Genomic DNA, 17,115 nt, shown 5'->3' with positions numbered 1-17,115 from the left:
CGATTAATATGATTGTGGCTGAGACATAGATACGTTTTCTTCTTATTGATCTTTTCATGCTATCCTGATCCATTGATTTGGTAGGGTTTTCAATTTAGATTTTCCAACTCCAATTCTAAAATATGGCCAGAGAAATATAATTTAATACATGTATATTCATGCAAAACTAAAAGAGAGACACTAAGAAATTTTAATATGAAACCACTCTGTCTCATTCTTAGTTATCATAGGTTCGACACTCATCACTCCCAGGGTTATCCTCGCAGTATGCTTCCAGAGGGTCAATGCTCTTCTTCTCTCTGGTGTGGCTTGCCGCCGCGCTCAGCTCCTCCACCTCATCCCACGCTGCCGCACACTCTCTGCTGACGGGGTCATCAGAGCATACCTCCTTGGCATTCTTTATGCTCTCCTCCACCTTCTCCAATATGATGTCTGGTGTTGCACGCATGGGTCTAAGGTTCACCATCTGACATGACCCGAGTGTACCCAGAGACCGTTGGTTAACCTTAAACAACGGATACCTCAGGGCCTGTACCTTTTGTGGTGATGAACCTGGTCCCTTGGCAAGAATCCTAGGGCTTGAAAGGCTCATGCCAGCAATTGTTGCCATTGTTTACTTTTCCTTCTTGTTAGAAGTGTTGTAAAAATTATGACAACGAAAATGAAGATAGGAGGGTTCAAAAGATGATGAAATATATATAACCGAGCATGGCGAAGATTAGTGTACAGCAACCTCCCACATGAACTCTGACTAAGGTTAAGGTGTTAAAACTAATTGACAATGGAAAAAGTAATCAAATATATATTTTAAATCGTGCCTAAAACAGATGAAATGAAACTTATTTCTAATATATATTTTCTCTTCTTTGATTATTATAAAAATGAGGTCATGATATTCGGAATGACCATAACAAAATATTGATATTTTGGTGCTCTTATAAATATAAAAATGTTTGTTTAGACGTTAAAATGTCATCCGTCCATCAAGGGGGTCTGGTATTTTGGCCAGTGGTGTTGATGTATTGGTTACTAGTTAACTCCAGTTCTCCGTCCACGACATTGATTTGGTTTTTTTTAACCAAACTGAATTGATGAATAAAATTGATCATAAACCCATTTAACCAGTTTATGTTATAAAACCGGTGACACTCGAAATCGGTTTTTTCATGGAACCTTTTTTTATTCAGGCAGATCTACATGGAACCTACTTAAAAACAGGATTTCGAAAAAGATTTAAATAGGTAGTGGTGATAATATAGTGATTTCGAACAAAAAAACAGTTTTAATACTAAACTTTTCACTAGTGTATCCATGTTTTGAATATGGTAGTGATATTAATACAAACCGACCAACCATGTGCACATTCGTCTGAACTAATTGGAGTTTAATAAGGAAAACCCAATATAAGTAGATTTAGGTTCATATTTATTTTTCACTTTCATTTGAGTTCGAGTTTGATGGTATATATGTGGAACTTGTCCAAACACTCGTTTATATTTGTATATAGAGTTTTACAAGACTACGTTTATATATGTGTTTGCGTTCAATCCTACGGACTTTGGGTTTATGGTTGAGGAATGTGAAACCCTATCCCAGCCAGCATGGTTGCCATGAGCACCATTTTCCAACCATAAGACTTTAATCTCTTTTATGGCAAACATATACTCTGTCAAAGTTCTACAATATATTAGTTTCTTACCAAAAATGTTGAGAGAATATTTTTTGTGGTACGAAAAAAACAAATTACTTGGCACCATTTTTTCATGCTTTACTAAAATGTGGTGCCCTTGCCTGTTACAGGGATAGAGTTAGTTGATGAGACAACTATCATAAAAATGGGTTTCGGGTTTGTTTTACTAAGTAAAAATAGACATGTAAATATAGGCACAAATATTATATATATATATAAAATCAAACAAGAGAGATTTGTCCATATTTAATTTAAGTTATACTAGTTACATTCAATTTCATTCATTTATCTTTATAAATCTAGTGGATCCAATGTTCATTTTTCTCTCTCATCATCTTTTTTTCCTTACTCATTTGATCCGTTGGATTAACAAAAATAGATAAATAAGATTAAGTGTTTACTTAATTTCGGAGCAAACAAAACCTCCTCATAATCAAAACATAAATATTTAAATGTAAAGTTTTAATTCTAAATTTGTAACAATTTAATACTGCATCAAAATTTGAGATAATGATATGTTGTTCTTAAGTATGTCCCTAACACTCTTTTAAGCATGTCCATAAATTAAAATGAAATAAAAATAGAAAAAATTATAAATATTTAATTTTTTCTAACTTACCTAATTGGTTTCGGATCAGACTTTAAAATAGGAGATCCTTGTCCCGAAAATAGACAGTCAACCAGATAAGAAAATGTGCATCCAGACTTTATACGCCAAAGAAACATCATCCCGAAAACAGACATGGAGAATAACAAAATTATTAAAAGAGCTAATGTGTTTCAAAAAATTATGGAAAGTTCTGTTGAAAATGGTGCTGGCCTTTAACACTCTTATTTGGAACGAAAAAACAAAGAGATGCTCTGTAATTATGAGTTGAAAAAGAACACATTCAGAATTAAGCATTTAAACTAGGGAAAGACTAATATGATAGGAAATGATAATCTGAATCATATATCTATAATGAAATATACGATCAACTAACATTTATTAAATTTGAAAAAGAGTGAAAAGAAATGGTTCAATCCTCTTATTTTGATTTCTTAAACTAAGAGATCCATGAATCAGGATCCTAATGCATATAGATACAAATTGTCTAAAGGGAGCAAGAATTTCTGAAACATTTCATTTTTGAGCGGAATAACCGTTTTCAAGTGTTTTCAAGAAGTGTTCAGTCGATTACATATTAATCAATATTCAATCGATTAATATGAGATTATCGACAAAAAAATATTTGTCTAAATCAATATATCTACATAGAGAGAACCAATAGATAATTAATAACACGTTAAAAATTTAATTCTAATTAAAATTTTATTACTAAATGAGTAGATGATAATAGTAACAAATATAAACATGATGTGTTGGTTAGTCTCCATAAGTTTTTCTTTTTAAGCTATAAAAAGATGCTAAAATTTCAAATATACCCACACCAAGTACTCAATTGAAAAGTTACTAATTAGGATGAATAGGAAGAGCGCAATTGTTAATACTTACTGCATCAAGTATCAGTTATAACAAAACCTCAGTACTTTTTTTCCTGCATATTTAATTATGTTTACATATTCTTAAAATTACTTTTAATTGAAACAATTTTCATATAATTATTCGTATGTTTTTATCGCATCAAAATAATTATTTTTCTGTTAATTAATTTCCTTAACATATGTAAAGAAGTTTAATTTAATTAAAAAGAGAATAATATAGAATAAGCTTCACAATTGGATTATATGTAACAATTTCATTCACACTATATGCCTATATTTAGTAATAGTTAACAAATTTATACAGAACTGATATATTATCCAGTATTTATATTATTCATAATTATAATTAAAGATCAATAATAATTAAATATGAAGCAGTGTATACATCTTATTCACTATTTTTTAGTAAATACATCCTTCTTTTTTCTCAACTAAAGATTATCATTTTATTAGCTCGACGTATATTAATGTTGATCACTTATAATTTTGCTTATCCACAACAGTTCAATTATTTCATAAGATGCTGCAATTTAAGACATAATCTTAACTAATACTCAGTATATTCATAAGCCACCTTCTTTAATTTTGTTTATTAGACCATCTATATTTTATATGCAATATTTATTAAGATTTAATATGTATATATTAACAATGTAATTTTTTTTACACCGTCAACAAATCATCACCATTCATATGTTAGTTATTGATTTTCAAATAAAAATATTACAAATTAATGATGAGTGATGTATTGATAGTATAAAATAGATTTTAAACTCTATTTATTATTGTTTATTTTATTTGTCATTTGTTTACTGATAGGAAACAATAAAAAGTTTGTCGGCTTTCCAAAGAGTTAAAATGTATAATGCTAAGTATTGTAATATATTTTCTTTTAATATGATTGTAATATTGCATTGTGATTCCTTTTATTATGATTGTAACATTGCTTGGTGATGTTGAAAAAATATATGGAGAGGACAACAATAAAGAAGTGCGAGACGATAAAAACAAGTTAAATTGGAGCTAACTATAATTTCGAATTTAGTTAATTTTGCTTTTTTTAATTATTGTTGCATCATTATTATTTTATAGTTTCTAACAATTTTTATCTATTTAAAAAATTAATTGTATGCTGATTAATATATAAGCTTGACTGATTTTTTACTTAGTTTTACGGGTGAACATCTGTTATCCCAAAACTCCAGGTGTCACTGTGATTAGTCGAAAAAATAAATAATTATTAAAATTTTAATTTAACTACATATTTTTAACCAAGCAGTAGTACATGGAGTGGTACACTTATGGACACATGTGCTCCCTAGTTTTACAACTTCTCCCAAAAACAAGTTAATTGTCGCTTCACAATCCAATACTTTGAGAGAAAGATGCGATCCACCTCATCTTAATAAAAGTACAACCAGTCCCAGAGAAGAACTAATAAAATCGCACAACTTTCAAACAGAAACAATTAAACGTGCTTTGGGAATCTGGATTTTGTTGTTCAGCGCATAAGAATAAATTTTAAAATTTCACAGCAAATTACTACAAGAAGAAAGAAATTCAAAAATTTTGAAGTATGAAATTAACCTAATAATAATATGATACCATTTCGAAAAAGTTTCCTTAAAACCAACCACCAAAATGAGAAGGTAACTCAATATTAATGTTTCATGTATATAACTCGATAATGTCTTAATTTTGGGACAAAAAATGATCTTTATGCTATAATCATTGGAACTATAGTAACAGCGTATCTCAAATATAGTTTACCAATATATATTGATATTTGAAATGCTCACTAACTATTAGTAATTTTACGATAATCCTGAGACACAAGCGCAACCCTGTTCCAAATGAACAGCATTAGCATCTGTGGGATGCCTTAGCAGTGTAGCACCAAACAAAACCATGAGATGTTGGGAATTGGTACTTAGAATACAGTCATTCCAATGTACGAGAGTATGAACGTGACCGAATATAGAAGACAATAAAACTGCAAGTTTTTTATGTGACCCGAATCATATATAGTCAAGTGGTATTGACAAGTTCGGTCAATACAACAGTTCTTATGTGTTTTAATATTTTTAGGAAAAACAGTAGAGTAATAAAATAAAGTTCAGCCAGTTTATGGAGATGATTTTTCAGTTAAAAAAAAATCTGAAGCTGATTTTTATACACTAATATTAACTGATAATCAGACTATCTTCGAATATAAACCAGAGACCTTTAGCATTATTAGGATCTCTCAGCCACTGCCTAATCCTTATTTCAGTTAAGCAAAATTTAACATAATTCAACACAAAACACAAGAAAATACAATGCCATTACCATAAGACAAAAGATATAACACAGAACCAAAGACAGCACACATAAACATTGCCACTAATCATCACAACTCACACCCCACCAGGTACATAATAAAAACTCAAAAGATAGAAGAAAAAACAAAAAAACTACAACTTCATAGATTAAACTAAATAAGCCTAGGTAATAAAACAATAACACAAGATCAAGAGAAATCAATGCAGGAACATATTAGGAGACGGCATGAGAGGATAAAACGGATAATTTTGCTGCCACGGATTCATGAGTGGATCTGAAATCTGAGATATCTGATAGAAGAAACCATTACTTTTTCCGTTAACTTCTTCAGCTCTGTTAATGATCGAATTCAGAGACTGTAACCGATCCGCGAGTTCCGTGGTCTGAGCTCTGAGAATGTTGTTCGCAGATTCCTTTTTCGAATACGCATCCTCCTTCGTTTTGATGTTCTGGACTATCTCCCTGTTTGAGCTTTGCAAACGATTCACTTCTTCAGTCAAATCTTCTAGAAGCTTCTGCTTCCTCAACCGTGATCGCCTCGCGGATTCGCGGTTCGATATCATTCTCTTCCTCTTCCTATCGTCCACTGTAGCAGGTTCTCCACCTTCGGATCCAGAACTCGCGGAAGCGCGTTGAATCGAAGCCATGGGTTAGGGTTTCTTCTTGTATTTGTGTCGTTGATAAAATGTGAAGGTTGATTTGTTGAAACAAAAATGGAAGGAAAATTGGGATCAAGATTTATAAAATTGAATTGTAAAAAACGGAATAATTATGATATCACGGAATTGATTGGAAATTCATGAGAAAACGTAGAACCAGTAGAGGAAGACGACGGAGAAAGAGTGAAGGAGAAGAATTCGATGCATGGGGCTAGCCAGGGTTAGAGAAATTCTGTAAACATTGAGATGTTATACAAAATCCCCAAATTTTCAAAAAACCCTAGATCAAAAAAGAAGAGTAGATCTATCTATAAAAGACACAGTTTCTCAAAACAGAGACGAAATAGAAGAAGAGAATAGAAAAGAGATTGATGAGAAAGCTTTGAAGAAAGATTCAGAATTGAAACAGAAGGGGTAGGTGGGAGATTAAGCCAAAGAAGGTTTGAGATGAGTGTGGAGGTTAGGTTTTATAGAAAAAGAGGGTCAAACAAAACGTGCAAAGGTGAAATGTATTAGGATTTTGTGGTAATATAAATTTGTTTGACCGAACTAGGATTTTAATTGTTTACTTCAAATTTTAAATCAGATTCAATTTGTTGAAAGGTACTAAGGTAGCATGTGATAACGCGTCATTGCTGGCGTGCACAATGACGGCAGTTTTTTTTCCTAACACAACTTTTATGACAATTTTCTTGTTTTCACTTTTATATTTTTTATTTATTTACTTTAATGGGAGTGATATAAAATATTGAAAAAAATATATACAATAAGACAAAATTATAGTTCTGAATTTGCTACTTATAGCTTATAACTGAGAGTTTGTAATGGGTAGATATGAAGATAACTGAAAACATGTAATTATATATGGAACTTATTAAACTATAATTGTTTGATAAAACTATATTTATAGCTAAATGAAATTGAAAAAATATTAAAAGAACATACATTATTTATTTATTATAGTAATTAAATATGTGTATAATTTAAAATGATAATTTAAAATGATAATTTAATATTTTAGTTATAATTAGATATAATAATTTATTATTTGTTTGTTTTGTCTTAATATATATTTTGTTTTCAATATTTGTTCCTTAATTAAAAGAAATCACTAGATTAATCATTATTTTAATATAGATAATTAAAATAATTATTTATTCACTATTTTAATTTAATATATATTATTAATATTAATATAATTGGAGTAATTGTTTGTTTTATTTTAATATGTGTTTTGTTATAATTGGATATGGTTTTAAAGCAGGGCATATGATATAATTATTTTAAATATATTGAAAGGTAAAATTGGTAAACATATTATTTATGTTACTTAAAATAACTTTCTAAAAATTGGCTTTCAAATATTATAAACTTCTTTTTCTTTTTTAATTACAACAATAATAAATCTTCTTTCCTAGCACAATTGTTTCACTTTTATAATTTTTTATTTATTTACTTTAAAGGGATTGGTATAAAGTGTGAAGAAGAAAAAATGTATACTATCAAATATATTATCAATGTATTATTTATCATTAAAATTTGATTATCATTGACTCTTAAATATAACTAATATAAAATAATAGTGGATAATTTGTCGATTATGTATAAAAAATTTACACTAACAATATATAAATATTACACTTACTAAATATATTTTTTTAAATATATATTATGTATTTAATAATATCCCAGAAATGATAAATAGTCCATTCTGAATATGTGGAACTTTTTTTGTCATAACTACAATGTCAATTTACAGGTTATTTTTGTTTCTTTGATTTTGCAGTGAAAAGTAATTATTAATAAGAAACTTCATATTTTTGAAGAGGATTAAAGATTGTTGACTTATTATTTTGTATAAGCTAATTCTTCTCTATTTCACCGGCTAATTCTTCTCTATTTCACCGGCTAATTCTTCTCTAACGGTTTTTTAGTATTAAAAGATTGTAAATTCAAACTTAAACAATTGAAATGCAGGTTAATCTGCATGAGACTATGAGAGGGTATGTCAACTTTTACTTTTAATAAATTCAATACTTTACATAATTTTTTAATTTCGTATATTTTCAGTTATTTTGTGTCTAATGTTAACAATGAAAAAATAATAAGTGGGAGTTGATAGGATCGTTGTATAAGTTTTTTAACAACTGATTTTTATTTTATATTTGCTTACAATTTAACCTTCTTGGTGTGAGAATACATGCGATATACACTTTTGTGAGGCTGCATGAGTTTTGCATGAACCCTGCCATATTTATTTTTGAAATTAAATTGACTTTGATTTGATCGAAGCACCAAGTCTTATTCTTTGTGTTATTTAAAATTTTAATGTTCAGAGTTTACGGTATTAGTTGAGGAAAGGGGATTAAACCCAAAAAAAGAAAAGAGTTAAACCATCTAATAGTGTAAGATTTCACAATATATTCAAGATGACTAAAAGGTTAAAGATTTAATTTCCGAGAATGACACTTATTGGAAGAGACAATCATAAATCTTGAATGGATTAATTCCTTACTCAAAAGTGTGAAGAGATACTTTTGGTAGTACGAAAAAACAAAATGTAAAAAACCTCAACCAATCCACTTATAATTATTCTTTGAGGAGCATTTAGGGGAGAGACAATTTTGTCTAGTTATACTCCTCGAAATTAAGAGAAAATAACTTATGCATCAAAACAATCTAATTTTTGTTAGGTTATTAGTTCATCATCTCACACATTCATATATTAATCATTAGTATCTTTTGAATAAGATAATAATAATATGCATGACTGAATAGGTAACAAACTCCATAGTAATTATGCACGTTTACTAAACTCTAAAATTAATTTGATTTGCAATAAAAAAACTAAATTTTTGTTTAGTATAGATGGAGTTTGTAGTTTTTATTAAAAAAAAGATTAGTTACCAACCAAATTTAGTCAATTGGCTTAAAATGTCATTGAATTTTATGTTTTATATTAGACTAAATGTCAAAACTTAGATTCAGTTTTCTAAGGTACTACATAAATATAAATTTAATCCCACAACTTTATAAAATAAAACTACAAATATAATCTATACTAAATGAGACTTAGTTAGAACGAGAGTTAAGTTTCAGGGCTAAGCTGAAAATTGTGTGGCCCGTTTTGTAGGAATATAAGAAAACACAAAATTACTACCTATATGTAATTTGTGTTTATCTATTTTATCTTTCATAATTTATATTTTTGTAAATTAGGATCATGTGAATATATGTTAATAATTCTACAATAAATTGCAAGAACTATATTATTATTACTTAATAAAGCAAAAACATAATTACACTGAATGTATAATATGTTTATATTAATTGTGTTAGAGATAATAAACCGGAGCCCATTAGACTACACTTGATTTGTGGGCTGAACGGCGATAGTGGCCCATTAATCTTCTATCCAGTTTCTACTCTCCAAGCCCTTCCATTTCCTCCAATTCTCCCAACAAATCATCCAAACACGATGATATCAATTCCGATTCCTTCGATCCTCGTATTTCTCCTCGTCTTATTCATTTTATTAATTATTAATCTCGAATATTGTTAATGAAATTATGAAGGTTCATAAGTCCAATTAAGAATGTTGACACTGACTTGCAAATGCTTGTTTGCGAGAATTATAACAAGTTCATCACTGCCCATTGATGCCACAAGAGGTAATATAATATACCAATTTTTAAATATTAATGTGCATCATGTATGTTTAGAGAGTGTTGTGTTCAAATATGTTGGCGCAACTTTGGCACAAACAATCAAATAAATGCATAGAATAAATACAAGTGAAGAAATAAGAGAATTTGTTAACTTTTGGTCAGGAGTGCTGCTATCTATATTAGTAGAGAAATAAGGATTATAAACACTAGCATACCCATGGGCCCTTAGGAAATCCAAAAAATCTCCACCTTGATTGAAATAGACGAATATCTCTTCTTAGGAAATCTATACAAGAATCTTCACCTTAGCGAATATATGACTTCACCTTGTTTAAGGTCTAATTCTATTTAACCGCTCCCCTACAACATAGACCTTCTGAGTATCTTTGACGGTGTTACCAAGAGCCTAGCTCTCCAAACTTGTAGTGCAGCTTCCCGTACCGCCATCAAATGTAACACGCCGCCTAGCCACCCATTGCTAGGAAGTATTTCGATATATTGGAACCTCTGCACAAAGTTCACGAACAATCGTCCTTTTTAATACTCAGTCAAACTAAACCTTGAAGCTTCCTTGGAAAACCTCAACCACTACCACCATTGTATATCCCGACAATCCTAGTTCAAAAGAACTATGATACTTCACCATAACGAGTACACCCATAACACACTTTGCGTAAATGCTAACTAATGTCTGTGTCAGATATCCAAGTCAATGCTCATGTTAAGCGTCTCTATGCTTTTGTGGTTCTACTAACAATTGACATTCTTCACTATGAGGTGTTTCTATTTGGTGTTTATAGCTGATGCATATTACAACAAGAACTTGAGTCCAATATATAACATTGATATTCTATTTTATTCTAATACTAGACAATATAAAACTTCATATAATAATATATTCATACAATCCCAACAAAATCATTCAAACAAGTTTACGTGTCAAACAGGATGAAAAGTAATATTTCGGGGATGGAGACGAATATGGAACAACTTCATGAGAAGGTAAATGTGCCATCAATTTATTCAATACATGATTGAATTTAAAAAGAGAAAGATGAGAGCGTTTGATAGTATATGTGCCATCAAATTGTGAGTCTTTTGATGAATGGAGCTAACAATGAAATAACTTCTTGCCCAATTTGATTTATTTATTCAATTTATTTATATTGTTATCATGCACAATCAATTTTAATCTCAACTATGGTTGTTGCCGCCATATGACTTACCTCTTTTTTGACATTGTTTAAGAGGATCTATGTTAAAATGGTAGAGTCGTGTATGAATCTTGATAAAGCAAAAAAAATAGAATGAGAAAATTCATGAAAAGAAAGCTTCTTGATGAATCAAGAAGTATGAGAGAAAACTATGAATGAGAAAATGTAAATTTTCTATACAGAACTTAGTTACAAAGAATAAGGGAAGCACCCTTTATATACTACGATGCCTAACTAATAATTAATTAGTTAAACGATTAATTAAACTCTTAATCGATTAACAAAAACAATATTACAATTAACAAACTGAAATCAACTAACAACTTTAACAATCTACCTGATAGACTTGGTAAGTGCATCAAATCAGAGGCCTAGACAGATGCGGTCAGGTTTTACACTGGAGCAATGCCAATTTTTAAGGTTGCGTTTAGATGACATAGTTTCTAATTCAATCCATTGATTAGTTTTATGCTTATATCTTGGTCTGAGATTAAATGTCTGAGTTTTTTCTCCTCTTTATCAGGCATATGGAGATTCATCATTCCAGAATTGTAAGCAAGCATCTGAAGAAGCAATGGCTATCATAATAAACAATTTGTAGGTATTGTTCTTTCACCTTTGTCAGGCTCTTAGAAGCTATAGAACTTCATCGATTTCATCATGTACTCCTTATTATCATGAGATTATTTTGTTCTTGTAAAATCAAATATTTTGGATTATTTAATATTTAATGAAACAGTTGAAAATGAAGTTGCAATTGACTTCTTGCTTGATGAAGTTGGAAAAATTCGTCAGATTTAATGTTGTTATACCCTATTCGCCCCCATGAGAGTATTATACCTTTAGGTAGTGTTTGGTTGACCAAATATTTTTACATTTGTGAGCATCTTTCTTGTGAATGCGACTTAACCATGTTTGGTCGAATAAAAATATGGCCCAATGCAAAATGCACTCATCCATGTTTCGTAGAATATTAGAAAGAAAAAAGTGCCAAGCAATTGTGCATGTAAGAGGGAGTCATTAGGTGGTATTATGTTTAGGGCTAAGGATTTAAGGAATGGGGTGGAGGAGGTTGGATGAGCATCACTTGTCTTCAACGATGTCTTATTCTCTGTCTCAAGTCAATGATATATTGACATGTGAATAAAAGAAAATTTTTAAAAACAAAAAAAATAAGAAAAAGTAGCACTCTGATTGACTTGAAACTTGAAACATGGAGAGACATTATCTAGTACAAATGATCTTTGTCCAAGGACCTACAACAAATATTAACCGTTTTCCTATCATAAAAAATTGTGCATGCAAGAACTTTCATGGATGGGGATCACATGTTCCTATTCATGTTTCATTTGGTGTCCCAAGCTAAAAGAAAACTTCATTCACTTAAAAATAAAAATTATAAAAACAGAAATTAATATTTTAATATTATTTTATGAATTTTGATTAATTTGAGATATAAAGACAGGAAAATTATAAGACAGATGATCCTTTGTCCAATTTTCATGCGCATGTCAATTGTGAAAGAAGTAAACAATTTTAATTCTCACCTTTTAAGGTGGGAACGTTTCTACACTATAGGGCATCACATTTCCAATAATGTGCACAAATTCATGCTGGAAACCAAAGGTTACCTTAGACTTAATTTTGCTGATTATTATTATTTATTTTTGTTCAAATTTATCCCTGCTTCTCCCTGTCTTCTCTCTGTATCTGCTCTGAGCATATACAGGTGATTGTTGCTACTGCAGAACGCAATCTTGATCCAATTCCAATTGAGCCTCCCATAGTAGACAAACTTATACCAATGGCCTACTGTTATCAAATGGCTCACTTATGCTCTCTTTCTTTGCTCATTGGTAATGTGAAGTAGAAAATCAAGCTGATCAAGTAAAGAATATGTGAGCAAATGGTTACATTTCTAAATTAAAATTGCTTGATTTGTTGAAATTAAATTTTAAAATATTTATGTGAAATATTGTAAGGTTTAATAAGCATACATTGATAATATAATTTTTTAATTATTAAATAAAAGGCATATATGTTAATGATAAATGATGCACCAGTTTGTCAAATATTATAAATTTGAGTGTAATATTTATTTGCTGTTAGTGTAAGATTTATATATATGCAGTACATTAATACTTTTTTCAATAGTCAATAATTATTTAATATGAATGGTAGATAATACAATCAACATATACATTTTTTCTGTAAATTTTGCATTAAACTAGCAGTATACTCATGTTGCCATTAAATCATAATGTTTCTATTGGAATCAAATTAGTACAGTACAAAGATATAATAATTTTGATTGGACAATTTTAAATGCTAAAGTTGAATAACTAGGAATGCTAACAAAATGTTAAATTATGATAAAATATAAAATAAGTGAATGGATGGAAAAAATGTTAGAAAAGTCTCGTCCCTTAACTAGTAAAAAATAAAAAATGAAGTTGTGAAGAAGATAGGTAAAATGTTAACTTGTGATAGAGTAAAATGAGTGACTGAATGGAGAAAAAATATTAGAAAATTTTAAGTTCATCAAAAATTTAAATATGAAAAATTAAACATTGAAAGTTTGTAGAAAAATAAAGAAAATGTTAAATTGTGATCAAGAGTAAATAAAGAAAATGTTAAATGTTAAAATGAGTGAAAGGATGTTTGAGTTAGAGATTTGATGATTCTAGAGAAAGAATAGTAAGGATGAAAGAGAAGAAAAATGGAAAGAAAGAGGTAAATATATGGATAAAATATCCACTGTATAAAATTTTATATTTTATATCTGCCATATAAAAAAACAAAAGAAACTTATGGACTATCACAATTATTAATTCTTCAATTCCGACCATTTTATGTTTTTAATTCACTTTCATTATTATCTCTTTGTAGTTGGTCCATTATCTATTTTTTTTATCTAAAGTTACTGTACAAAATAATTCATTAATTGAAAATAAGTTGATAGAAATTAATTCAACAATAAGTCTATTTTTAATATAAAATATTCAAAGATTCTTTACTACGTATATTTTAGAGTTATGAAAGACACGTTTTTGGAAATAAAAAAATACTTGCCAAATAATTGATGTCAGATTTTATGATTTTTACAAATTTTCTATTATAAAAAATCTTAGTTGATAAGTCATGTGGCTGAATATTTTAACATTAAAAATAACTGATAATATAAAATTTATTATACTACCATATATGTGTTAATTATAATTTAGTTTATAATAAGCATTATCATCCTTTAAAAGTAACTTTTGAATCTCTTCAATTATATTTAGAACATGCTCACAACAATTGTATACCTAAATTCAACAAATAATAAAGACATGTGTATGTCTAATTTGTATGATGAGATTATTATGCAATAGATATAAAAATCAAGAAGGATAAATAATAGGAGTTGATCAATAGGACATAATAGATGTATTCAGATTTATCAAAAATGGTAGAAATATTATATTGTATAAACAATTAATTGGATTCCTAAGAGAGTGTCCTTTGGAAAAATCAAAGCACATGTAGGAAGTGGCTAAGTCAATAAACAATAAGAGAAAGATTTAGAAAAAGTCAAGAAATAACATAAAAGTGACATATATTTTCATTTCTTGTAACCCTCTAATTTCTTATTCTCATTGTGATATGATTTTATATTAGTTTTATTTATTATATTCATTCATTTTATATTACAAATATAATATCAATTTTAGTCACTAATTGAATATTAATTATTCTTCAGTTTAGAGAGAAAAAATTATTTTATTATTGATTGTAATTTATTCATTATCATCTTTTTTAACATTAAGTTTATTTATTATATTTCATTCAACTAATATATAATACAACTAAATATTTTTTGGTTACAAATATAATATTAAATTCAGCCACTAATTTATATTAATTATTTATTCCATTATGAAGATTGGAAAATTGTTTTCTAGTTTATTATAATTGCAATATATTTATGAATAAAAAATTATTTATCAATTATAACCATGCATGTAAAAATAATATATTAATATTTATAAAATCGCAAATAAATTTAACCTAATGTAATTTTAAAAATTGTAAATTAAATATCAAGATAATGAAGATCAAGTATATATTACAACTTGAGAAAATAATACTTTTTGAAAAAAATTTGACATGGAGTAGATTGAATGAACATGGACAAAGTTAAATGATTATTTTGAAAAATGCTTCTTCTCAAAATGAAAATACACATAGACATGAATGACAATATTATAACTTAGTTGGTGATTCAATGTATACAACAATGATAAGGAAAAACAACACTAATGTTAAAAATTAAATTTATCATATAAAAAATAAAAGAAAAAAGATGACTTAGAGTTCTGAATAGATAAGCGAATAATGAAAGAGTAATTTAGGAAATAATAAATGAGGAATAATTTTGGGAAGAATAATAATCAATAATTTTATTTCATATTTTGAATGGTTTTATGTAATTCTGTAAAAATAAATTTTGAATGACAAAGATATCTCATTTAATTTATATATGTTTATAAATGAAAATATCTTTTGTTGTAATATCGCCCTCCCACTCTATTAATAATAAAATAGTAGATAGATTGTATGAAAGTTGAATTTATTAGTCTTTCATGAGATAAAAAGTATATCATGGTTTTATTAGTCAAATATATAATAAATTATATCATTAATATTAGATGATTTTTTTTAATCAGCTAAATAAATAGATTACAAAAGTGGATGTTGTATCTTTATATTTCTTTTAATGCTGAAGCTTCAGAGAACTACAAAATATAAATCCTTCCGTCAGGAATTAGAAATTTTACATTATTCTCTTGCCCATTAAGTATAGAATTAATCTATTTTGGAATGAGTGATTGTCTCTTCTAATAAATGTTGTTCTCAGAAATTGAGTCGTTGTTCTTTTAATCTTTTCGAGTTCTAATATTCATTAATCACTAAATCAACATCTCGTTGGTGAGAATTAGAAAATAGAAAGATACAATATAGCAAATGAAAGTAACTTAAATAAAAAATACAATAAATTGATATTGCATTCAATGTAAATGAATAAAAAAATAGTAAATAATAAATAATTAAAATAATAACTTATTATAAATCAGTGAAAATGATAAACGTTCCACAATAAAGAATATAGAGTATAAAATTTATGGACAGTTAGTGTAAAGATTTATACACATAAGCTTCATCATTCACCATTAATTTAGATTACTTTTTTTGAAAAGTCAATAACAATTAAATATCAATGGTGAATGATGTAGTAACAGCGTATAAACTCATACATTGTCGGTTTTCTAAAAAATATATACTTATAAATCTATATCCTCAGAATGAAAAATGAAAGGGAAATAGATAAAATATGTAATAGTAAACAATAAATATGATTTCTATTGAAAACCATTAAATATAATCCTGGAATTATTATAATTTGTTTATTTAAATGTCCTTATTCTAGAAAAAAGTAACTTAATGAAAAATATGAAAATAGATATAAATATAAATATTTACATGGAATTAAAATAATATATAGGAATTTTACAAGATAAGAACATATTTTTTTAGTTTAACAATTCTCTTTAGTTCAATCCTACTTGGGTACCAATTTGTTATTCATGAGTAGGGATAGTAACCCACTAAAATACCTGTAAATAGGTACTTGCACAAATAACTTGTGGTGGGAAATTCAGAATCAATATCATATACTGTCCCCAAGTCCTCCATATTTACAAATATATTTTTAATTAAATAACTTATATATATTATACCTTTTATTTTATTTTATAATTATATACTATTTATTTTATAATGAGTTTCAGTGATTGAAACATAATGATAAATTTATAATGTACATAAAATTTTATTATTCATGTTATAATTATTTTATATATATTGATTATTATAAGATATATAAATTTATATTTATACATAAAAATTCATTGAGTACTCACAAATATTATATACTTATGTTGGTACACAATTAGTATGAGAAAGCATTACCCGCACTTATTTCTACACTTCTACCTCATTACCATCCTTTTTTCATGAGTACATTACAATAAATA

The 17,115-nt window shown here is 27.9% G+C and overlaps 2 protein-coding genes across 4 annotated transcripts; both read right to left on the bottom strand.

The window, feature by feature from the left end:
* On the bottom strand, positions 1-11,165 carry LOC109335159 (calvin cycle protein CP12-2, chloroplastic-like). 3 transcript variants are annotated; one of them, XM_019571250.1, is made up of 3 exons: positions 11,156-11,165; positions 1,026-1,032; positions 1-623 (listed from the first exon to the last, which is right to left on the bottom strand). In XM_019571250.1, the coding sequence occupies exon 3, from the start codon at positions 608-610 to the stop codon at positions 218-220; it is 393 nt and encodes a 130-aa protein (XP_019426795.1). In that variant the 5' UTR covers positions 611-623; positions 1,026-1,032; positions 11,156-11,165; the 3' UTR covers positions 1-217. The 3 variants fall into 3 exon arrangements, with proteins under 3 accessions (XP_019426795.1, XP_019426793.1, XP_019426794.1); XM_019571249.1 differs by lacking the exons at positions 1,026-1,032; positions 11,156-11,165 and adding exons at positions 6,869-6,891; positions 8,508-8,518 and having other exon boundaries at positions 3-623; XM_019571248.1 differs by lacking the exons at positions 1,026-1,032; positions 11,156-11,165 and adding an exon at positions 8,066-8,106 and having other exon boundaries at positions 2-625.
* On the bottom strand, positions 5,520-6,635 carry LOC109335158 (bZIP transcription factor 53-like). Its single transcript, XM_019571247.1, has one exon. The coding sequence runs from the start codon at positions 6,142-6,144 to the stop codon at positions 5,695-5,697; it is 450 nt and encodes a 149-aa protein (XP_019426792.1). The 5' UTR covers positions 6,145-6,635; the 3' UTR covers positions 5,520-5,694.

Source organism: Lupinus angustifolius, chromosome LG20 (genome assembly GCF_001865875.1).
Source record: "Lupinus angustifolius cultivar Tanjil chromosome LG20, LupAngTanjil_v1.0, whole genome shotgun sequence".
Taxonomy (NCBI): domain Eukaryota; kingdom Viridiplantae; phylum Streptophyta; class Magnoliopsida; order Fabales; family Fabaceae; genus Lupinus; species Lupinus angustifolius.
Note: the sequence above shows the minus strand (reverse complement) of the source record. Positions and strands in the feature narration are given on the sequence as shown.

What these genes read in the sequence shown, in the direction of transcription:
- LOC109335159 (XM_019571250.1), bottom strand. Translation starts at nt 610, where the DNA reads ATGGCAACAATTGCTGGCATGAGCCTTTCAAGCCCTAGGATTCTTGCC.
- LOC109335158 (XM_019571247.1), bottom strand. Translation starts at nt 6,144, where the DNA reads ATGGCTTCGATTCAACGCGCTTCCGCGAGTTCTGGATCCGAAGGTGGA.